This window comes from Carlito syrichta, unplaced genomic scaffold (assembly GCF_000164805.1).
Source record: "Carlito syrichta isolate Samal-C Ts95f unplaced genomic scaffold, Tarsius_syrichta-2.0.1 Scaffold308685, whole genome shotgun sequence".
Classification (NCBI taxonomy): domain Eukaryota; kingdom Metazoa; phylum Chordata; class Mammalia; order Primates; family Tarsiidae; genus Carlito; species Carlito syrichta.
Window position 1 is genome coordinate 437,436 of NW_007252781.1, and position 24,345 is coordinate 461,780.

The 24,345-nt window shown below is 38.2% G+C and overlaps 1 protein-coding gene across 1 annotated transcript in view; it reads left to right on the forward strand.

The window, feature by feature from the left end:
* Positions 1–24,345, forward strand: part of DCHS2 (dachsous cadherin-related 2) — a gene marked incomplete at its 5' end in the record, with an annotated part of 154,196 nt that overhangs the window by 114,037 nt on the left and 15,814 nt on the right. The window contains 3 exon segments of the mRNA XM_008065606.2: positions 5,520–5,633; positions 14,700–14,911; positions 17,931–18,082. Coding sequence (XP_008063797.1) covers positions 5,520–5,633; positions 14,700–14,911; positions 17,931–18,082 — 478 coding nt within the window.

The following is a 24,345-nucleotide window of genomic DNA, read 5'->3' on the forward strand; positions in this document are numbered from 1 at the left end:
AGGGATTGTTTGTAACCTCTAGCAGGATGGGTTTCAAGCTACATTCCCTAGGGCCTATGTAGTAGGGTTCAATGATGAAACTTAGCAGAGATCTTGAACAGGTGCATTTTTAAAATTATTGCGACTTCTACTATCATATGTCATATTATAGCATTGAATTATTATTTTTTTTAAATAATCCACTGTTGGCTTAGAGTGGTCTTGTAGGCAGAGACTTAGCATCATTCTCATCTCTCAGGCCAAAAAATGTCAGTGTCCTAGCTCCCTCTCTCTGTCTCTCTTTTTAACCTTCCTTCTTCCCATACTCATCAAACAACTACTGTGTACAAAGGAATAAATTTTTGATACACAGAACATGCTTTATTCTTGAAAAATTATACCAAGACAAAGTTGCTGAATATTTTATGGTTTCAATATATGAAATTTAAAAAGACAAAATGGAAATAGAGTTATAGAAATGAATAGAACATAAATATATAGAAAACCTCATCTGCTGTCATGGAATTTAGTCCAATGTAAGCAGGGAGATGAGATCAGTCTTCAAATGTGTTCAATACAAGTTCATGGGTGATAAACAGCACAAAGTGCCCAGAGGACTGGTAATAAAAAAGGAGAGGTGCACTTCTTAGCAGAGTTGGTAGACAGGCAGACTCAGAACTGGGGTCAGGACACAGCAGTGTTTTGTTCAATTCACATGATTTTTTTAAAATAAATTAAATTATGTCCCAACATTCAGGAATTAGGAGATTTTACATGAAAACAAATATAAATTTTTAAGCTTCTCTTAAAAATCCAAGAAGCTTCAGCCTCATATTCATTTGGACAGGAGGGGGCTGATGCTGAGTGCCTCAGCATGCCCTAGCATGCCCTGGCCTCCTCCACCCATCTGACACCATCATTTGTCCAGGATTCTTGCTTTTACCTGAAGGCATCTGGGCTCATGAGCTCTGATCTGTACTCATCTCTGACACCATGTTAGTGGTTGCCACCATCTTATATGCAGTCCTTGTTGCTGTACACCCAACATCAAGGGAGACTTATACAGCATTACCTCCTATCCATCTCTCCCCAGTTAGGACAATATGTATATTTTTACCAGGAGGTGCCATCATATGGGACAGGATGACAGTAAGAGAGGAGGGTCATGGCAAGATTGGGAGTCTATAGTATATGTCATAAGTTATAGGCCGAAGACTAGAGGACTAAGATCAGTAAGGTATTATGAGTAAGGTATTATGAGAAAGTTTCTCAGAAGTGGTGGGTGAGTAGAAAACAGGAAGCCAAAGAACAAAGACAAATTAAAAAGAGAGGTAGAAGTGGCCAGTAAGTACATGAAAAGATGCTCCAGGGAAATTAAAATTAAAACCACAGTAAGATACTACTACCTATTCACTAAGATGGCTAAATTTAAAAGATTGACAATGCCAGTCAATTTTCATATATTGCTAGCAGTAATGTAAAATGGCACAGTTACTTTGGAAGAGAGTTTGACAGTTTTTTATAAAGTAAAACACACACTTACCACAGGTTTTTACCCCTGAGGAATGAAAACATGGGTTCTTTCAAACACTTGCGCATGAATGTTCAGAGAACTTTATTCATAATAACCCTATACTGGGAACATTCCTACTGTCCATATGTAGGTAAATTAAAATCAAAGTGTGGTATGTCCATTCAATAAAATACTACCCTGCAAGAAGAATTAAATATAATTTGATACACAAAATAACATGCTGGAGTCTCAAAAAATTATGCTGAGCAAAAGAAGGCAGGTGTTGTATGATTCATATGTGTATAAAAATATTTTTAGAGGCAAAACTAATCTTGAGTTATAGAAAGCAGATCAGTGATTGCTTGGGGCCCAAAGTGGGAGAAAACTAACTATAAAAGGGCATAAGGGGACTTTCTGAGGTGTCAGAAATATTCTATGTCTTGATCATGATACTATTAACGCAGGCATATATAGTTGTCAAAACTCAGTTTGTATTTTTAAAATATGTGTAATTTGTTGTATGTACATTTTACATTAATGAAGATTATATTTTTTAAAAACACACAAAAAACAAAGCATGTAATTTGTTCGCTCCCAAAGGAGGGACACAAATGGACACCAGGATTAGGAAGCAGAGCACAATGACCACCAAAGAGCATAAGATATTATAAAGACTTCAGAGTGCTAATTTGGGGCCCAAATGATTTCTTGGGACCCAAGTGCTGTAGATAACTTTTTTCCCAAAGTTGTTCATACACATAGCTTCTGAACTCAGCTTGCCTTAAAAACACCCAGCGTCTTCTCTTGGTATAGCACGTCTCTGCTCAAGAACATCCCATTTTCTCTTCATTGCTTCCCCTCCCGTAAAGCAAGAATCTACTCATCCACTTATTTTTATGAATAAAATTTCCTTTTAAAAAAGTTCTCTTCTTTGGTTTTTATTTTTTACTTTAAAGGTGTGGGGTGCCGGGCTCGGTGGCTCATCCTACAATCCCGCACTTTGGGAAGCTGAGGTGAGTGGATTGCCCGAGCCCGTAGGTTCGAGACCCGCCTGGGCAACTTGGCAAGACCTCATCTCTACAATAAATCAAAAAAATTAGCCGGATGTGGTAGCGCATGCCTGTAGTTTCAGCTACTGGAAGGGTGAGGCAGAAGGATCGCCAGAGCCCAGCAGGTCAAGGCTGCAGTGGCCGCTCCCGGCCACTGCACTCCAGTCTGGGCAACAGAGTGAGACTCCAACTCAAATAAATAAATAAATAAATAAATAAAGGTGTGGGGTACAATTCAGGGTTAGATATACAAAAACAGTGTTTAAAATTTCATTTAAACACAGTCACAGTCATTTGTATATGCATTTTCTGTGGCTGCTTTCATGCTACAATGGCAGATTTCAGTATTTGCAGCAAGATTATATGACCCATAAAACCTAAAATATTTATTATCTGGCCCTTTGCAGGAAAAAGTCGCTGATCCTTGACATAAAACCATACTTATCTCCCTGACTGTCAAGATCCCCCATTCCCTTGCCTACCTCTCCTTCTATTCCCCACATTGAAATACCTTTCTAGTTAGACGTAGTCTCTACTCCTGGCTTATGTAGTCTCAGTTCTAATGATAACGATTGACTTATTGCTGCTGTCAGTCCTTGCTAATTCTTCTTTCATGCTGATCATAAATCTGTTTCCCATAACTTAAAATGATTTCCTTCTTCCTTGTCTTTCTAATTCCAACACCTAACTTAATTTCTGTTTCTTCCATAAAGTTATCTCTTAACTGTTCCTGCCATGTCTTAACAATTATTGAATTAATTCATGTCATGCAGTTGAATTAATTCATGGCATGCAGTTAAGTCTTTGGTTACTCTCTGTTGACTTGCTTTTACCTACAATTAGGCTGGAAACTGGTTGAGGGATTATTTATTTTACTTGTACACCTATAACCTCCTTTCCCACTCCCACTACGATGTTAGAAGCACCACGATGTTATCTCTTAACTGTTCCTGTGCCGTGTCTTAACAATTATTGAATTAATTCATGTCATGCAGTTGAATTAATTCATGGCATGCAGTTAAGTCTTTGGTTACTCTCTGTTGACTTGCTTTTACCTACAGTTAGGCTGGAAATTGGTTGAGGGATTATTTATTTTACTTGTACACCTATAACCTCCTTTCCCACTCCCACCACGATGTCAAAACCAGTCTTTAATCTTGTCTCTTCATTTCCCTTCCTCACAGTCCTGGGTCATCATCTCCTCCTTGGACTATGGCAGTATCATCTTCAAGGGTCTCTCTCTTCTATTCTTATTCCTTTTTTCCTCTGTTCTACACACAGCAATCAGAATGATATTTTTAAAAAGTAAATCATATTATTTTACTCTGTTTCTTAGAATGCTTCCATGACTTCCCTTTGCACTTAGCATAAACTCTGATCCTTGCTTACCCTGTCATCTCTGCCTTTTGTCTCTTTTCCTACTCATTGTGTTTCATCCAAGCAAGCCCTTTCCCAGTCCATGTTCTTTGTGATGGTTGTTCCTTCTTCTTCTTTTTTTAATTTTTAAAAAATTTTTAAATTTTGAATTGGAGTGTCACTCTGTCGCCTAGACTGGAGTGCAGTGGCATGCTCATGGCCACCGCAGCCTCGACCTGCTGGGCTCAGGTGGTCCTTCTGCCTCAGCCTTCCAAGTAGCTGGAACTGCAGGTACAAGCTACCACACCTGGCTTATTTATTTATTTATTCATTTATTTATTTATTGTAGAGACAAGGTCTCACCAAGTTGCCCAGGCTGGTCTCAAACCCCTGAGCTTAGGCAATCCTTTTGCCTCGGCCTCCAAAGTGCTGGGATTACAGGCTTGAGCCACCGTGCCTGGCCTGTTCCTTCTTCTTAAATCCTCTTCTTCTAGATCTCCTTTCTCATCCTTCTGTGTCCACACCTCTCTAAAGAACAAGTGCCTCCTGTCAGGTAACCTTATTTCTGTCTTTCTAGGAAACTTGGCTCAATCAGAAATTTTCCTAGATGATATATTTGCTTAGTCGTTTATTATCAGTCTCCTCCCAACAGGTAATAACAACCATGAAGACTTGTTTGCCACTATTCTCCCAGAACCTAGCATGAAATCTCCCTTACTAAAGAGACTTTATAAGTAATTGTTGAATGAATGAACAACAAAAATATAATAATAAATATACAGTAATATTTTTATTATAATAATAATAAAGTTTTATTGGAACACAGTCATACTCATTTGTTTTGTTTTTTTCTCTTAGTTTTTATTTAAAATTGTGGGGTACAATTCAGGGCTAGGTAGATTGCCTTAGGTAAAATGGACATCTTAACAATGTTGATTCTTCCAATCCATGAGCATGGAATATTTTTTCACTTGTTTGTGTCATCTTTGATTTCTTTGAGAAGTGTTTCATAGTTTTCATTGTAAAGGACTTTTACGTTTCTGTTTAGGAAGATGCCAAGATATTTCATTTTTTTGGTGGCTATTATAAATGGAATTGTACTCTTTATTTGGGTTTCTGTTTGTTTATTATTGGTGTAAAGAAATGCGATTGTCTTTTGTACATTTATTTTCTAACCTGAGACTTTGCCAAAGTCCTTTATCAGTGCAAAGAAGTTTTTGGCAGATTCTCTTGGGTTTTCAAGGTGTACAATTATGTCATCTGCAAAGAGAGATAGCTTGACTTCCTCTTTTCCTATTTGGATACCCCTGATTGCCTTCTCTTCTCTGATTGCTCTAACTAGGACACTCATTTGTTTATGCATTGCTTGTGACAGCTTTCATACTATAAAAGCAGATTTGAGTATTTGCAACTAGACTGTATGACCCATAAAGCCTAAAATATTTATTATCTGGCTCTTTATAGAAAAAATTGCTGGTCCTTTACATAAAACCATGCTTATCTTCCTGGCTGTCAAGGTCTCCCATTCCAGAGAGCCAAATAATAAGTACTCAGTATTTTCTCCTGTTTGTCCATGAAACTTTCTTATCCTAAAGGAATTCTTTTTTACCTAATTTTTACAGGTACTTCTATTGTGACAGTAAAAGCTTTTGCTCCTGACTCAATTTGGGACAGCATTAAATATTCTGTTTTTAGTGGAAATGAAGATGGAGTTTTTTCTCTATGCTCTGACTCAGGTAATCCTTTTATAAATCCTATAATAGCTTTATTTCCTGTTATATTTAATATTGCTAGTGATAAATATTTCTGCATAATTTGAAAGGTAGAGCTTATGAAAGGTAAATGATTTAAAAGGTAAAACAAGAAAGAGTTTTTTATGGGAACTTATGAGAGACTATGGGAAATAGAGGACTATATATCTGTTTATGCATCCTCACCAAGGAATCATTTTCTGAGTCATGGTCTCACTCTATCACCCAGGCTGGAGTGTAGTGGTACCATCATGGCTCACCACAGCCTCCAATTCCTGGGCTTGGTGATCCTCCTGCCTCAGCCTCCTGAGTAGCTGGGACTACAGGTGAGCACACCACACCTGGCTAAGTTTTTGATTTTCGCTTTGTTTTGTTTTTTTGCCAAGACAAGGTCTCACTATGTTGCCAAGGCAAGTCTCAAACTCCTGGGCTCAAAGAATCCTCCCACATCAGTCTCCCAAAGTGCTAGGATTATAGGCATGAGCCACCATGCCTGGCCAAGAAATCTATTTTTAGTAGTTTCACATTAGATAGTGCCTATCCTGCCCTATACATTTTTGAAGATAAATTAGTTTCTACTTATAACTTACTAATCTATTTAGAAATATTGAAGATACAGTAGAAAGACCATTGATATTAGGTTTGAGTTGAAAACAAGCACACATGTCTAGCCTTAGGGAATTTTCATCAGAGAGTCTTGTAATTCGCCACTGAATGTCAACAATGCAACAGGGAAAAAAAGGACAGCTGGAAAGGTTTCCATGTGGTGGTAAAGAAATTACTTCCAAATACAGCATATATTAAATTTAGCTTTAATAAGACCATTATTGTGTTTTAAATGAATACCAATTGATTATTTGAAACATACTTTTTTGACTAACAACTATGTAGTTGATACACATCTACTGCTTCATTGGTCACAATTCAAGAAGAATGTTTTTAATAATTTCTATATTGCCATGCAACTGCCTTATTTAATTTATACTATGTGCACATGGGAAGAACTGAGGGGGGTAATTTCTTAGGTAAATACCCGCTTATCCATGGTGGTGTTATGACTTTTTGGTCCACACATCCTTTGGCCAGCAACCTTTCGGAGATGGCCTGCTAGGAGTCTTCATCTCTTCACCCCATTGTTAGGATAAAGGACTGTGCAGAAGTCTGTTGGCAAAAGGGTCATCTGTAAACATTACCAAGTCTTAAGTTCTTGCGGTCCAGGTGCCTGAGGGTTCTGAGAAAGGAGCTGAGGTTAGAATGTTTAAGAAGAAAAAAGAGTAGCAGAGTTCACATATTTTCCCTACTATCCAAATTCTTCTGCCACTACACTTATAATATGTAGGCCTGGCCATTTTTTTTCTAGAATCCCTCATTAAAATGCAGACAGCCAGGCTTGGTGGCTCAGCCTGTAATCCCGCGCCTTTGGGAGGCTGAGGTGAGTGGATTGCCTGAGCCCGCGGGTTCGAGACCCGCCTGGGCAGCGAGACCTCATCTCTACAATAAAATCAAAAAAATCAGCCGGGCGTGGTAGCGCGTGCCTGTAGTTCCAACTACTTGGAAGGCTGAGGCGGAAGGATGGCCAGAGCCCAGCAGGTCGAGGCTGCGGTGGCCAGGAGTGGCCACTGCACTCCAGTCTGGGTGACAGAGTGAGATTCCAACTCAAAAAAAAAAAAAAATGCAGACAAAATTTTCGTAGCATCAATCTTATCTACCAAAATATCTTTTTTTATGAAGTAATTATTTATGTTGAATTTCTTTTAAAATTTTTGGTAAAAATATATAAGATGGTACATTAAAATGTATATGACTGTTTAATGGATAGTAGTAAAATAAAAACCCGTGTACTAGCCACCCATATTTAGAAATGAGATGTGACTATAATCCTCTCAATTCTGTAGTTTCACCTTCCCCAGACTCAGTTACCTATGATCAACCATGGTCCGAAAATATTAAACGGGAAATTCCAGAAATAAACAATTCATAAGTTTTAAGTTGGTCTCTGATCTGAGTAGGGTGATAACATCTCACACTGCCCTGCTCGGTCCCTTCCTGAGGTGAATCCTTCCATTGTCCAGCATCTCCATGTTGCATTGACTGTCACATATCACAGGGCTTGTGTTTAAGTCACCCTTATTTTATTTAATGTTGGCCCCAAAGTGCAAGGATAGTGATGCTGGCAGTTCAGATATACCAAAGATAAGCTGTAAAGTACTTCTTTGAAGTGAAAAGGTGAAAGTTTACCATTTAATAAGGAAAGAGAAAGTATTGTATGCTGAGGTTGCTAAGACCTATGGTAAGAATGAATCTTCTATCCATGAAATTGTAAAGAAGAAAAAAAGAAATTTGTGCTAGTTTGCTGTCACACCTCAGGCTGCAAAAGTCATAGCCATAGTGCATGATTGTGCTTAGGTAAGATGGGAAAGACAGAAAACATGAACACGTTAAAATGAAAACATGTTCAGATTGAAGGTGGCATGTTGCACCAGAAACTACTGAGCCTGTAGGAAGGCTTTAGCAAGAGATTCCCTAAATGAGTGACATTAAGCTATTTACTGCAAGCAAGGAATGGTCACAAGGATTCACGAATAGATTTGGGCTGAAAAATAAAAAAAATACTGGAGAGGCCACAACTGCCAAAAAAGAAGTTGCTGCTATATTGCTGCCAGGGTCAGAAAAGTTGATAAGGAGAAAGAAAATCACCTACAGCAAATATTTAATTGTAGTGAAACTGTGCTTTTCTGAAAGAACATGCCCAATAGAACCTAAATCCATAAAAGTACAATGGAGGCATCAAGGTATGAAACATGGAAGGACAGATGAATCCTGGTAATATGTGGCAATGATTCAGGGCATATGATAAAGCCAGGCATAGTGTACAGAGTGAAGACCTCATGTGCTCTCAAAATCAAAACCAAAAATTTACTGCCTGTGTTCTGCTAACATGATCAGAAAACATGGGTGACAGCCATCTTATTTATAAAATTGTTCCAACAATGCCTCATACTAGGAATGAAAAAAATACCTGGAAGAGGAAAGGTTGGAATTTAAAGTCCTGTTAACAATAGGCAATGCACTTGGGCATCCTGAATCTATTTGCCATGAAAATGAAAATAAGGTCAGATTGTATTTTTACCTTTAAATACAAGCTCATTGATTCAGCCCCTTGACCAGGTTATCATTTTGTTTGTCAAGGCTATACACTTGCATGATATTTGATTGCATTCAATCAGCAATTAATTAATGAAAACCATAATCTGGACATAACGTAGTGCTGGAAATCATTCAGTATTGCTGACGCAGTAACATTCATCAAAGTGGCAAAGTGGATGAATTAAAACCAGAAACTGTAAATGCTTGCTGGAAAAAACTTCTAGAGTGAAGTCATGAATGATTTTAAAGGCTTCCAGGGATTGATGGAAAATTACAAAAATCATTCACACAGTGAGACAAGTTGGTGGAGAAGGATTTGCTGACTTGCTTGATAAGGAAATGGAAGAACATATTGAAGGCTATTAAAAAACGTTAACCAAAGAGAAATTGGAAGAACTTGTTGAGTCATCTACAGAGGAAGAGGAAGATGAGGAAGAAGCTGAAGGTAAACCAGTAAGGTGGACATCCCTGAAATTTAAGTGTTTCTAATTGCACAAATGTTAAAGGACAAAATTCTGAATACAATCCATGAATAGAGTACAGCATTGAAGTCACCTGTGTGATCACAGAAGTATTACAGCCTCTGCAGCAACACTTTGATGAGTTAAAGAGAAAGAGACAACTTCTGATTGCAATGTCCTTGCAAAAGATTTGGGCAAAAAAAGCCTTCAACTCTTGAGAATCCTCAACCATTGACCATCTTCCATCTGTGGTTTGGCTTGCTGTCATTTATGGTGCCTTGATTTTTCTATGATTTTTGTGCTCATTGTTGTTGTTTTTTCCTCATTGTTCTGGAAACTTTTTCTTTGAGGGTTCTTTGAAGACTGGGTTGAATTTTTGTCCCTTAGAGAGGATTTGCTTTATTTTCTGCAATTCACCTAGGGTCAGCATCAGAGAGAAACTAATTTAAATTTAATCCTTAAGAGTTTTCAATTTACAACTAATTATGGTATTATGGTTACCATAAACCCAGGATTAAACTAATACATTCTCAGAAGATATTTTTTTCTTTCTTTAATGTTAGATTTGTGGGGTACATGTGAGGATTTGTTACATAATTGTGTGCAGGTGAGGTTTGGGCTTCTAGCTAGCCCTCTCTTCCCTGATAGTGGACCTGGTACCCAGTATGTTGCCATGTGCTCCTTTATCCCTTCTCCCTCCCTCCCTTCCCTAGCAGTGTCTGCTTCTGCCGGTTCCATCCTTGTGCTTATGTGTCCAGTAATCAGGGCCCACTTATGAGTGAGAACATGTGGTGTTCAGTTTTTTGTTTCTGTGATGGTTCACTTTGTATGATGGTCTCCAGCTGCATCCATGTTGCTGTGAAGGGCATGGTTTTGTTCTAGTTGATGGCTACATAATATTCCATTGTGTATATGTACCGCATTTTCTTTATCCAATCCACTTTCAATGGGCATCTGAATTAGTTCCATGTTTTTGCTATTGCGACTAGTGCTGCAATGAACAAATGTGTGCAGGTGTCTTTTTGGTAGAGCAATTTATATTCCTCTGGGTATATTCCCAGAAGTGGAATGACTGGATCATATGGAAGCCCAACTTTTAGTTCTTTGAGAAAATGCCACACTGCTTTACACAAAGGTTGATTAGAAGATATTTCTTCTTCTTTCTAGCCAACCCTAAGGTGAAAAAAAAAAACATGTTTCTGTGTATCAGATGAAGGAGGATCATCTGCTTTGGTTGATCCTGGATCATTGAGCCAAGGTGATATCAATGGTTGGATGTCAGAGGCAGACAATGTTGATGATGGGGAATCTTTGAGAATTGATTGTTTTTTGACCTAAACCTCCTGAAAGAACATTGTAATCAGAACTTGTTTCTTTCTTTTTAACTCATCAAAGTGTTTCTGTAGAGACTGTAATTATTTTGTGATCATATGGATGACTTTTATGTTGCATTCCATCTATGGATTGTATTCCACAATTTTGTCCTTTAATATCTATGCAATTCAAAACACTTTAGCAAGCTTCAGCAATGTCCACACTGCTGGTTCTGCCTTAGTTTCAGTTTCGTTTGTTTGTTGTTTGTTTTCACATTGATCACTCATTTGGAATGTATGTAGCCTTTGGGTTTCCAGCTTTACACTGGTTTTTCCTGTTACCCACTTCACCTTTTATGTGCTCTTTTTTCTTGTTTTCAATTCTTTGTGCAACTATCAGAAATGATTACCAAGGTAGAAGGTTGTGGTAGAAACCTTGGGGACAAAAAATGGTTTTTAGAACTTGCAAATCTCCCAGGATTGTTGTTTCCATTTCTTTATGTCTTCTGAGAAATCCTTACAACTATACCAACCCAATAATGCATTTTAATACATATACATGCATGCATATATATGTTATATGCATATGTAATTTACCAAGCCTTTTAGTTGTTTGTATCATGAGGATTGTTCAAGTATATACTTTACCATACTGTTGTCAAATAACCTTTTAAAAAAAAATGCTGATTATGATATTAAATGCATCTTCCATGATGTGCTTGACTCATTATCATTTAACCAGTGCCTAAAAATGCCTAATAGCTTTTCAGAATGTGTACATTTTAAACCATGGACTAGTTAAAATAGAAAACTAGTATGCATGATGCATCAATAATATTGATCTCTAGGATCAATATTACTTAATTTTGGTCACTTTTCTTAAGAATAAAAATGTGAGGTAATTATTTTATTAGTTATTGGTTTAATACATTATGATAAAATAGACCTCTGATGAGAACTGCTTTTTCTTTCTATTTATACCAGTTTGCACTCTGTTTCATAGTTACAAACTAAAGGGTAACTTTTGTGTTTAAATTTCATGCCACCTTAGATTAAAAATATCTATTACTTGCTGTCTAAACCAGCAGGAATTTTGAAGCTTGACTTAGATTGTTTATGTAAATAACAAATGGTGGCACCAGAGTGACACAAAACAAAACTGATCAAACTCTCACTATTTCAAATACATAGTTTTAGAAGGAGAGAGTTTAAAAGCTACCGAATAACATAAATATTTATCACATTCTGCTTTGGATTTGTGCAGATGCATGTATACAGTGTGTGATTGACTGATTATATTATCAAAGGTGTAGCATTTGAAGAATCTTAATCTCATTTTGATGTGTATTTATATTTGCCAAAAGCTACATACATTCATATATTATAAGGAATTATGTTACTACTATTTTGTTCTCAAGTTATTATATAACTGGCACACTAACATAACAGCACAAATGTGAAGTTGGTATTTATGAGGCTTCTTACTCTAAGGAAAATGTGAGTTTCTGCCCATATGATAAGACAGAGCCCAGTAGTGCTTTCATCTCGCTGATGACAGTACATCTTTGATGTCTTTGAGAAAAATACACATTATCATCCAAGGAAAAATGTGACTATAGTAGGTGTGCCAACCTTGAATCATCCCACAGACTAGTTATTGTCTTTTCTACTTGCACGACTTTCACAGCATATGCCAGTTATTACGCCAAAAATAAAAACCAAGCAAGGAAAGCATTAGTCCCATAGATCCATTCCAAGTGCAAAATTCCAATTATCAAAGCCTAAACACAAGCCTTTTATTAAACAATCCACTTTGATCTGCACTATAATTGGCACACTTTCTACTAAGTGACATTGGCAATTTGGTGTTGCATTTCTATTTTATTTTTCCTTTACAAACAGTAACAGAACATGATAGCCAGCCGAGTGCTCTGTGTGGTGGAGGCAGAGATCCCAGTGAGAGCTTTGGACCCACCTCAGACGGGCTCCTGGGCCATTTGGGGGTGTGGAAATCAGCCCTTATTTCACAGAGGTTCTGAAGACCAACTTCTTTCAACACCAGCAAATCAAAATACACCTTAATGATTCTTCAGCTGACAAAAGTTAGAGCTACTCTAAATTTTCTGTGAGGGGTGTTGGCCACAACCAAACTGTGGTTTGTAAAAGTAATTTGGTTCTAGTACTAAATTGATAAATAAATGTGATGTCAAAAAGTGATAGTGAGCTTATGAAGTTTTAAATCTGGTAGTTCAGTGAGTTCTTAATATAGAATATAAATTTCTTTTTCTTAACAGAATACAATTTGTAAATCTCCCCCAAAACACTTAATCCCAAGGGTAGATTATTAGAACAGAATATGATTCACACTAGACTGCAAGTAGGTACCGAATGGCCTGAAGTTTTTTGGATGAGGTTGGTGATCTGGGGAAGCTGGTTCAGATAAAGTTGTAAGAACTACAGTTTCTAGGCCATGTATCCAGAAACTACAGATTATTTCACCAGAAGATTAAACTTCTTCTTTTTAAAAATCTCTTATTTTTAATATATGGGATAAAATCCAGGGTTAGGTATACAAATGTTCATTATGCAAGTGCCCTAGTTGATGAGGTGTGCCCCCCATCCTCTGACAGTTTTCCACTACTGCCGATTTTGCCCCCACCCTCCCCTGGCAGTTTCCCACTACTGCCAATTCCTTTCTTATAGTATTACAATAGTTGTTCAAGGTCTGCTTATGAGTGAGAACATGTGGTACTCAGTTCTTTGTTTCTATGATAGATAACTTCTAATAGCCCATGGCTATTACATTATCTCTTTCTAAATTCGGAGTTCACAAAAATATTACATCTTTATGTGATGATGTGGGAGCAGACAAACATGGGCACATGGGCAAAACATCATGGAATCTACAAGCTACTACAAAGAAACATTCCAAGTACATCATGTCACTTGCTTCTTGCAGCCACCCTATGATGTCATTGTTATGAAACCTGAATAACTCCCTCTAGGTCACAAAATTAGTAGGCAATGGAGCCAGGTTGTTGACCTAAATTAGAGAAGCCTAGGATTTATGCTTGGTTACAGGTTTCTCTAACTCCAAATCAGTGCTCATTCAGCAAATCTGTATCCGATGGGATTGTTGAACAGTGAAGCCAAGGAAATAATAATAAATTGAGTCATATATTTTGTTGGAAAGTAGAGGAAAAAAACAGAGAAGAAAATTATATGAAGGGAGTAAGTTTCTTAATCTGGTGGTGAGAGGGTACTTGAGCATGACATCATCCCTAAAAGTCCACTTCCCTGACCTGGTTCTGCTTTTTATATGAGGGCTTAAAGTATTATTGGGCACCACCTGTAAGCCAGACCCTGAGCTAGATATTGGGATATGACGGTGTGAAACAGATAGGTAAGGGTCCTCACCTTGTGGAGCCTATATGCCAAGAAAAATAATAGGACCAAAACAGGTAAACCAGGTGACAATATGGCTGCCTGGAAACCATGTGCTTTGTGGGAATCCGATGGGGTCTGGTGTAGTGATGGTACAAGCATGGGTAGTCTGAAATACCTCTGAGGAAGGACAGATGTGAGGGCTGTCCAGCAGATGGAAGCACATGCATGGCGACTCTTGAATGAGAGTTCAAGGAACAGACATCTGTTGTGACCACGGAAGGGTTTTAGGCAGAACAACAGCATCATTTGTAAAAATTCAGAGTGGAAACTAAATTGAGAGGAGACCAGTTACGTGACTAGTGCAGAGGACAAGGTGGGAAATGCTGTTGGCTTAGAGGAGGGCAGCAGCAGTGGGGTGAGAGGTGGAATCCAGCGATAATTGATTGATAGACTTTCCAGACATGGCCATGGGCTAAATATGCAGAGAGCAGGACAACTTAAGATACAGCTCCCAGATTTCAGACACTTCATAGTTTCTTTCCCGCTACATGTTTGAACCCTGCAAATATCTGTAATATCCCAATGTTTTCATGATGATTCCAGACAGTGGGGAAGGGAGGCCAGCCAATGGGAGGCTTTTGAGGGATAGGTAGGTGGCATGTGAGTGTATGAGGTCAAGGTGACTTTTAAAAGATAACTACAACATCATTTTCTTTTTATTTTTGCCTTGGAAATACAAATAGGACAACTCACTGTGAAAGAACCCAAGTTTCTTGATTTTGAAGTCAGAAATGAGGTGCAACTCATCATTTTAGCTGAAAGTAATGGGCACAGAGCCTACAGCAGAGTGGCTGTGTTGATACAGGATGTGAATGACAACTCCCCATGCTTTGAGCAAAGTGTTTACCAAGCATCAGTGTCTGAGGGAGAGTTCTACAATGCTCATGTCATACAGGTAACAAATACGTTTCTGTATGTGTATGTGTGTGTGTGTGTGTGTCTGTGAGAGAGAGAGAGAGAGAGAGAGAGAGAATCATCATCAATCAATGTACATCAAAACATCTAAGACCTATGTCCAACCCACCAATTAAATCTTCCTGGGCATGGTCAATGTTTGTTGAATTGGATAAATCTTAGATTGAAGGAAATCTGAAAACCTGCATTCAGTTTACCTCTTTATTCATTCAGTAGTCATTTATGGATACCTGCTTTCTCTACAGACTCTTGAGCACTAGTAGGGACTATGTAGGGGCACAAAAAATGACTATCCTTATAAATGTATATAATTTAATGGAGAAACCAGAAATAAAAGTATATAACTTAAACGTATTGTAATTAATGTTATAATAGAAGTATGCGTCTAGTGTCCTAAGAGAAAAGAGGAGACAGACACACACTCCCTGGATGAAAAGTGTAGGACTCTCCCTGAATGAAAAGTGTAAGGCTTCACAGAAGAATGATATCTGCTCTCTGTCTTCAAGGGTGAACCAGTGTGTGGACAGATCTGCTGTTTTCAGGACTAGCCTCATCTCAGTAAATAACCCAAGTCCTAAACAAGAGAATCTGTTCATGTGGCAGTTATGTTCAAGCTCTAAAATCCACTCATCCTTGATAGTTTCCCTACCAGCCTCAGGGCAGAACAAGTGCTGTTTTTGCCTTTCCCTTTGCCATTAAATTGAGACTCTTATAGTTGTTAAACTGGACCTTCTGTATCCCTGTAAAGGAAATCAGCATGAAACTGCCTTCTAGCCAAAATTAGCCACAGAGTGGGAAATTCCTTTTGGCCTCTAGATTGCCATTGCTGTAACCAGGTCTTCATGCTTATTACAGCCCCTTCTCTCTGGGCTAGGTGGGGCTAGGCATTTGCATGGCATGTTTGAACTCTTTTTGGAAAAGACCTCCAGCATTTCTTTACTGTGTGGCCACCTCCAACTGAATATATAGCAAGACATCTTTCTTTTACTTCACGTCTAATTCCTGATGCACATGATCCCATCTAGTGGTGCAAACAAGACCAGTAGAGTCTCAGCTGCTTTGGAATTTTAGCTCCTTTTCCCACGTGGTGCAGGATACCTGGGATCTCCTAGGCTATGATTGCAGACTTAGTTGTTATTATAATAACCTGATGGCTTTAGACCCCAGTTTGCTGCAGATGTGCTGTGTCTTTACCCTGGTTTCAGCCATAACTGAGATGTTCAAGAAGAAAGAGAGGACATTCGCTTCTCCAATCTTTATCGTACATGCCCAGTGATGTCATTCAGTGGGGATGGCATATACCTCCAATGCTACTCTGTCATAAGAGAATCCCCACCCTGGGGCTTACCACATTGTACTTCTCTGTTCCACAAGCCAACCTGGGTGGAGGTAGACTTCTTAGATGGAATAAGTGGGAGACAGCCTGACCCACTAGTGTTTCAAGTTATGGCAGACTTCTAGGAGGCTGAGTCAGGGACAGATACATGAACTTTGTCCTTCTCATTTTTAGACCATGTAGTTTCCAGGAAGCTAGTAATGACCTTCTCCTGTGTCCTATTCAGAAAAATTAGAAATGGCGAGAGCTCTGGATTATGGTGGTTACTTCCTGTCCTTGACACCACACTGTTCATACCACCTCATTTTAGTTACGGTCCCACAAACTTCCTTGGAGCATTTGACCTTCCTCTATCCAATGCAGTCCTGGCGGTATTGTCAAAGTATTGACCCACGTCCCACCTCCACCCCACCAGAGCTGCTGTGAACTGCTTTGTCCAGACAGACTTTGTCTCCCTGAAATTTGAATCTTGGTTGAGGGGACACCTAGACAGCGGCACATTAGAGCTGAGCCATCTTGATAACAACAAAGCTGTGCCTTAGATTCCCCAGAGTTGCTTGTGTTCCTGGATTCACTGGGTACTATCTCTCAATGCATTTCCGCCCTGGTGAAGTTAGCCCTAGCGGATATGTGTTACCAACACCCTAAACACTAACCCCATCCAGATATACCTTTGGAAACACTTTTAAATGTACAGCTCCATGGGACAGAGTGACTATATTTGTCCCCAGATGCAGACCAAAGGAAACTGTGTCTTGCTGCCTTTCTGTACCAAGGAACCAGCTTGTGTGCCCTCCTGATGAGGCCCAGGATGCTCCACTTAGGCCATTCGGCATCCCCTGAGAATCCTGGCAAAAATTGAAGGATAGATTGAGAAAGTAGAAAGTTAGAAGGAAAAACTCACGTGGCCATCCATTAATAAAGTAGCCCAGGAGAGAGATGATGCGGGATGTGAGCTCAGCCTGAGGTGAGGGGCATAGAGAATATTTTTAAAAATATGATTAATCTGCCAACTGGATCCTAAACAATATCTTAAATCCACTAACATAATTGGTTTAGTGATTATAATCTAATGCAGAACAATGGAGAATGATGTAAAACTTTTGTTTTATCTTCAACACCGCTTTGATAACTCATCAAATACATGATCAGGATCTAAATTTGTTAGTACTAAATCCAGGCTTTGTTTTATTTATTAAAGAAACTTTAAGAGTGATACTTTAAATACAATATAAAAGCGCTCACAACTGTCTTATTTTATAGGCAATACTTTAAGCAGAAAAAAGGACAAATGAAAAAACTATCATTCACTATGTGGAGATTTCCTGTAGCATTTCTTTCCTTTTCTTGTGCTAGCATGAATCCATATACACTGCTGGAAATCTTTGATTCCAGCAAATTAGATTTTTTTGAATAATTCTTTTTATTGCATAAAATTATAGCTTAAAAAATGTGCCACTCTTACTGAAAACTATTTGGAAATACTTTGGTTGCATATGCAGAAAATAAATGTAAGTTTCAGCTATCTGATGATATTCTTTTGATCATTGCTTTTAAAATATATTTGACAATCTGATTCTTTCATAATGCATTTCTCTGACAAACAGCCTTAACCCACATAGCAGAATAAATGTTGTATAATAAAAGAGCTTATTCCTCACAGGTTTTTGCCACCGACCTGGACAGTGGGTTGAACGGCCTAATTGAATATTCTATTCTTTCTGGCAACCAAGAGGAAGCATTCCAGATCGACGCACTGAGTGGGACGCTAACAACCAATGCGATTCTAGATTATGAGTTCATCAGCTTCTACAGGTTTGTCCAGGATTTGGATCCTCTTAATCCACTTATTCTGCTTGCTTTCTGACAATATTGTTGCTTTGGGCATGACTTCCTAAACTTAGTTATAACATGTGTTTTCCCTTTGAGCTAACTTATGATCCTCTTTTGTATTTTTTTTAAAAACCCAGAATTTATTTATTTTAAAATTGTGTATTTTTTTTTTTACATGTTCAGTCACCTTCAATGTACTCTCCATTTGATGCAATACAGCTATGGAGATGCTTTTTTCACTACTCAGAACAGTTTTTGAAATCATCCATTTGGATGTCTTTTAGTGCTTCTGCTGTTTTTTGTTTCACCTCTTTTCCATCGGCAAACATTTCCCTTAGGACTTTTTTCATCCAGGGAAACAAACCAAAAAAAGTCACCTGGGGGGAGATCAGGTGAATAGGGAGGATGGAACATGGGAGTCATGCCAATTTTGGTCAAAAACAGCTGAGCACTTAGCATGGCGAGGGCAGACGCACTTGTAAATCACTCATCATGAAATGGGCAAACATGTTGAAAGAATCTCCAAAAGAAAATTCGCTGATTCACTGAAATCAAATGCAGCCACTTGCAGCAAAACTAGCCGGTATACAGATGTTGATGGATTCCTAGAACACTTACCTGAGGAGCGGGGGAGAAGCTGTACTACAAGGGGCCTGCTCTCCAAAAGATAATCCCTGTTTTTTGGGCACAAGAAACTATTCTTCTTATTTGTCTCTAGAGTAGTGGTTGGGCAGCCTGTGGTTCAAAAGAGCCCTGGCTCTCTTTTTGTCCATTTTAGTAGGCTTTATATAGGTATTGTATTTTTGTATTTTTCCAAAAGGCCTTGTCCATACAATATATTATTTAATCCTCACAACTACCTGACGAGGATGTTAAGATGAGCACTATCTTATTTACTAATGAGACAATAGTAAATGAGACATACAGTGGCTTGCTCAGGATCACAGAACAATTTGAGGATCAAACTTGGATTTGCACGTAGGTATTCTGATTCTGAGTCATGCTATTTCTACTGCATAGATGAAGACCGATCTCTTGTGTAAGAAAAACACAGGTACAGTATACCAAAGATCGTCTGTGTCAGTATTCCCCCACACCATATTCTTTTGTGTTTTATGAAGCTAGTATGATATATTTGTGTGGTTGAGAGCTGATTAAAATAGAATCTATTACTAGGTGGATTGGATTAATTAACATCTGAAAAACCTCCCAACTCTAAAATTTTAAGTGTTTAGATTTTTTTGTTTGTTTAATCTATTTCAAAATTATTTCAAAAGCATTTTAAATTTAAGACCTTACTGTGTATTAACTATTAGGAATCTAAGTGATATTTTAGCATAATTATCTGTTATGATACTTATTGTATAAATATATTAAAACCTATTTGACTACATTGTTTCTATGATAATCATAAGCATGAAGCTTTTTGGTCCCTCTCTGTAGATAACTGCAGGTAAATTTTAGTCTAATCTCAGATTATTGATGTCTGCTGTGTTCTAGGAACTAAACATTTTCTGATAGTGACTTTCTGTTACAGTGTTCTTCTTACTCAGTGGAGCCTAGTTAACAATTAAATCTAACTTCTTTAAACTTTTTCCTATTTGCATCATAGTTCCTATGTTCACAACTGTTAAATCAGTCCCAGTATTTAAAAGTGCCTTTCTCCAATTTTCCGCAAAGAAAAGGCTGGGAGAAGGAAGAACTGAGAGAAATTGAACCCCACACATATTGTCACAGAAAGAGAAATACACACATATACAACCCCCCCCCACACACACACAGACACAATCTCCAGCATCACCATGGCAAGGAAATATTTTAAACCTCTCTGGGCTCTCCCCACATCTACCCACAACCCCTGCCTGTGGTGTGGTTTCTATCTCTCTTTAGTGCTTTCCTTGATATTTAAGGCAAAAAAGTGGAGGATTTTCCCCCTAGTCTACTACACCTTTAGAGAATGGTTTGGAAATGGTCTAATTCAGCTTTTTGTTTTGTTTTGTTTTTGAAGTATTGCTATTTTCTGATTGAGAAAAATATTCCCAGTTCTAGCCCTTTGTTTCAAAATATAAAATGAGAAAAACAGAGATACTGTCAGTTTGATTCCACGTAATTATAGATGTATTAAGTTTTACTTTTCATATTAAGTCACATATAAGAAAGCTCAGTAAAGATGACAAAGGATGGGGGACCCCAAAGTGAAATCTCACCCAAGAGGCTATGTAGATTCTTGGCTTTGTGCTGGAAAGAATTCAAAAGTAAGCCACCAAAGGAAAGCGAAAGTAAGTTTATTAAAAGAAAAGAGAAACAGAAAGGAAACTACAATATAGGCAGAGCAGCCCCTGTACATTGCTGGGGTCTCAGTTGGAAAATGAAAGTAAGTTTATCAGAATGACAGAGAGCAGAATGTTCCATAGGCAGAGCGACTTGGGCTGGTTATAGGAAGAACAGCAACCATACATCACTGAGGTTTTATTTTTATAATTGCCTCTTGAGTACATGCTAAGCAAGGGGTGGAATAATCATGGATTTCCTGGGAAAGATGTGGAAATTTCTAAGAACTGGGGGTCCACCTAGTTTATTACTATAAGTGGGCAGAGTTGGAACTGTCATTGCACTGGAGAGTGTGTTTACTAGTATGCTAAGGTGTTATAAAATGAGCGTATAATGAGGGGCAAGGTGGGGTAGCAGGCAAATTAGTTGCCATCTTGATTCTAGCTGGCTCTAATCATTTCTCAACCACATCTTGTTTTTTTCTGTGGGAGCTCAGAAAACTAGGCTATTCACCTGTCTAGAGAAACTGTTTCAGCTACCAATCTTGAAAAGTTAGCCTTGTTTATCCTAGAAAACTAATCCTGCCAAAATTCTACTTCAGAAAGATGATGGCAAATTTTAAAATAGGCTTTAATTTCTATCTCACTGATATTTCTGAATTCATAAAAACTATTTACCAAACACAAGGCTGAAGATACAAAGACAAATGAAGTCATCCTTGTTCTCAGGGAGCTTGTAATCTATAGTAGATAGCATATCACTAATCACAGAAGTTAACATTTATGAACACCTGCTTTACATTTATTATTTAGTTGGATTCTTATGATAGACCTGGTTTACAGAATGAAGAAATTGAGACTCAGAGAGGTAAAGGTGGTTGACCAAGAACACGAAGCTAGTAAATGATTCTAGTGAATGTGAGCAGTTGCAGTAGGGATTCCTATTGTGTGGTGTGAATTAATATGAAAAGTACATATATGAACACTTGCAAAATAAAAACTAGAAAAAAACACTTTAGAAAATTAAAATAATACTAACAAATAAGTCCCAGTTTATAATTGTGAAATAACACTCATTTAAGTGTGAGCATGCAAAACTGGAATTTGAATCATGGCCTGAATCACTTAAATTTATCACTAATGTGGTCAACTTAACACTGTTTAAATTGGTTAACTGATAGTCATATAGACCTTGTAATACTTTAAGGTCAAGATCTTTCTCTTTTGAGAGACTTTAAATACACATGAGCAAAAATTCCCAGACAACTTAGAGTTCATTAAGTGTTTAAGAATTAAGCTTCTGTAGTATAATTCAAGGTAAAGGAACAGTTACTACAACCTGACCAGGTTTTTTTTTTTTTTTTGAGTTGGAGTCTCACTCTGTCACCCAGACTGGAGTACAGTGGCTGCTGCCGGCCACCGCAGCCTCTCCTGCTGGGCTCCGGTGATCCTTCTGCCTCAGCCTTCCGAGTAGCTGGAATTACAGGCGCGCGCTACCACGACCGGCTAATTTTTTGATTTATTGTAGAGATGAGGTCTCGCCAAGTTGCCCAGGCGGGTCTCGAACCCGCGGGCTCAGGCAATCCACTCACCTCAGCCTCCCAAAGGCGCGGGATTACAGGCTGAGCCACTGAGCCCGGCTCTGACCAGGTTTTATGCCTGCTGCCCAGAAGCCAAGAGTAAGACAGCAGCTGTGACGTTAGGGAAAGGGTTTAAAGCAGCTAAGCCAGGAGAACCAAAGATTTTTCTCAAATCTGCCTCCCCAAGAACTCAGAAGCTAGGGTTTTTAAGAGTAATTTGGTGGGCAGGGGGCTAGGGAATTGAGACTGCTGATTGGTTGGTGAACAATCAGCACAGAGGTGTCCAGATTGTCTTTGTACATCAATTCAGTTTCTGGGTGGGGCTCATGGGATTGATTGGAATCCAGTGATCTACTAGAATGTAGAGTCTGGAAAACATCACAAACACTGTCTTAGGTTTATATTATCTATAGGAACAATTAAGAAGTTATCAATCTTGTAGACAATGGATACAGGAGGAGGAATCCCTCGTGATCAAAGCTACTCATGTCCTTTGGCCAATTAAATTTCCAGATACCTTCAAGGAGGTTGGCATGCCCTACAGCCAGTTGTTCTTCAATAGAAAAACAAATTCATTAATCTCGCAGGCAGCCCTGGGAGTTAGGATATGACTGGAGGGAGGAAAGGCGAACCTTATGATTTAGCTGTGCTTATATCCTAACAGAATTCATACCCATCACCATTCTAACCTTGTGAACTTTTATTCATTTTGTATAGGCAGCTTCACAATTATTGCCAGGAGCAATGCTAAACTCACAGTATATTCTCCATTGAATGTACATTATGACGGTAAGAGAAATTTTAAAAAGCAGTTATACAGGCAAGGTAGGAAGTGGGTTAAGATGTTAATCATCTTTTCCAAAATACATGGCGCATAAGAAGCAGAACTGGGATTGGAACTCCACTCTATTAAGGATCTGAAGCAAAGGGAATACAAGGCATTTCAGGCCAAGGGCATGAAGAAAGGCATGGGTGTATGAAGATATTTTGTATGCTTGGAAATAGCAAGTAGTACATTGTACCTGAGAATCAATTAAGTGTGGGATGATTTTTTAAAAAAGGGTAGCAGACAAGTTTCGAATGACTTTTTAGATCATGTAACAGAAACTATACTTTGTGGACTGCATAAAAGTATAAGTAGTTGAGGGAGTGTTCAGATCTTTATTTTTCAAAGACATCCAGTAATGGATGCGTTGTAGGACAGAGGAATAGCATCAGGCAAACCAGCTAGGTTAGATAGCAGCAATGATAGGTCTATTACATGGATGATGCAGTGGGGTCGAAAGGAGGGATGTACCTAAAAGTTGATTCAGACATGGAATTCATAAGAACGTGGCAACCATCTGAATGTATTGAATGAGGAAGGTGACAGAAAATGGTTCTGAAATTTCTTCATAGGAAAGACAGGAAGAGAAATAGATGGAGATTATGATTCTTATGCTAAGGATTCTGTGTTTAAAGGGCCAGTGCAAGGGCAAAAGTGAAAATACACCTTAGCAATGGAAAACATTCTGGAGCTCAAGAAAGGGGTATTAACGCAAGATTTCGATTTGGAATTCATCCAAGGAAAAGATGTGAAATGGAATTACCTAGGGAGAACATGCAAAGTGAGAATGAGGTTGGAGGTGAATTATCACCACTTGAGGGCGAGGTTGAGAAATAACAACCACAAAATAGAGTCAGGGTATAGAAAAATTCAGGAAGCAATGGTGTCATGGAGACCAAGGGGAATGGTTAGATGGCATAAAAGAACAAGACTTCAAAATGTGCTTCGGTTAGAATCTTTAAAACTACAGTCATCCCTTGGTATCCTCAGGAAATTGCTTCCAGGACCACTCCTATACACCAGCCCCCACCCCTGAGGATATATCAAAATCCATAGATGCACAAGTCCCATGTATAAAATAGTGTAGTATTTGCATATAGCCTACACACATTCTCTCATGTACTTTGAATCATCTCAAGATTATTAATAATTCCCAATACATTGTAAATGCTATGCAAATTGTGGTTATAATGTATTGGTTTTTATCTGTATTCTTTTTTGTTGTTGTATTTTTCAAACATTTTCTATTCCCAGTTGGTTGAATCCATAAATGCAGAATCTGAGAACATGGAAGGCCAACCATATTCCTTAATCTAAGGAGTTTACAAGGAATAAGCTTATGACAAATTGTTTTCTAACAAGTTAACCTACCTAGTATTATATTTGCAGGTTAATCAATACAAATCTGTTAAGTTAATTTAAAAATCAAGTGAACAAATTGATTTTTATTAACAAAAGTATTCTATAGATTAAGTGACCAAGTACAATTTTATGCAACAAATATGTATTGCAAATATCATAAGTTTGGGGAGATCAAACACCAACTACTTCATTGTTATTAGTTATTCT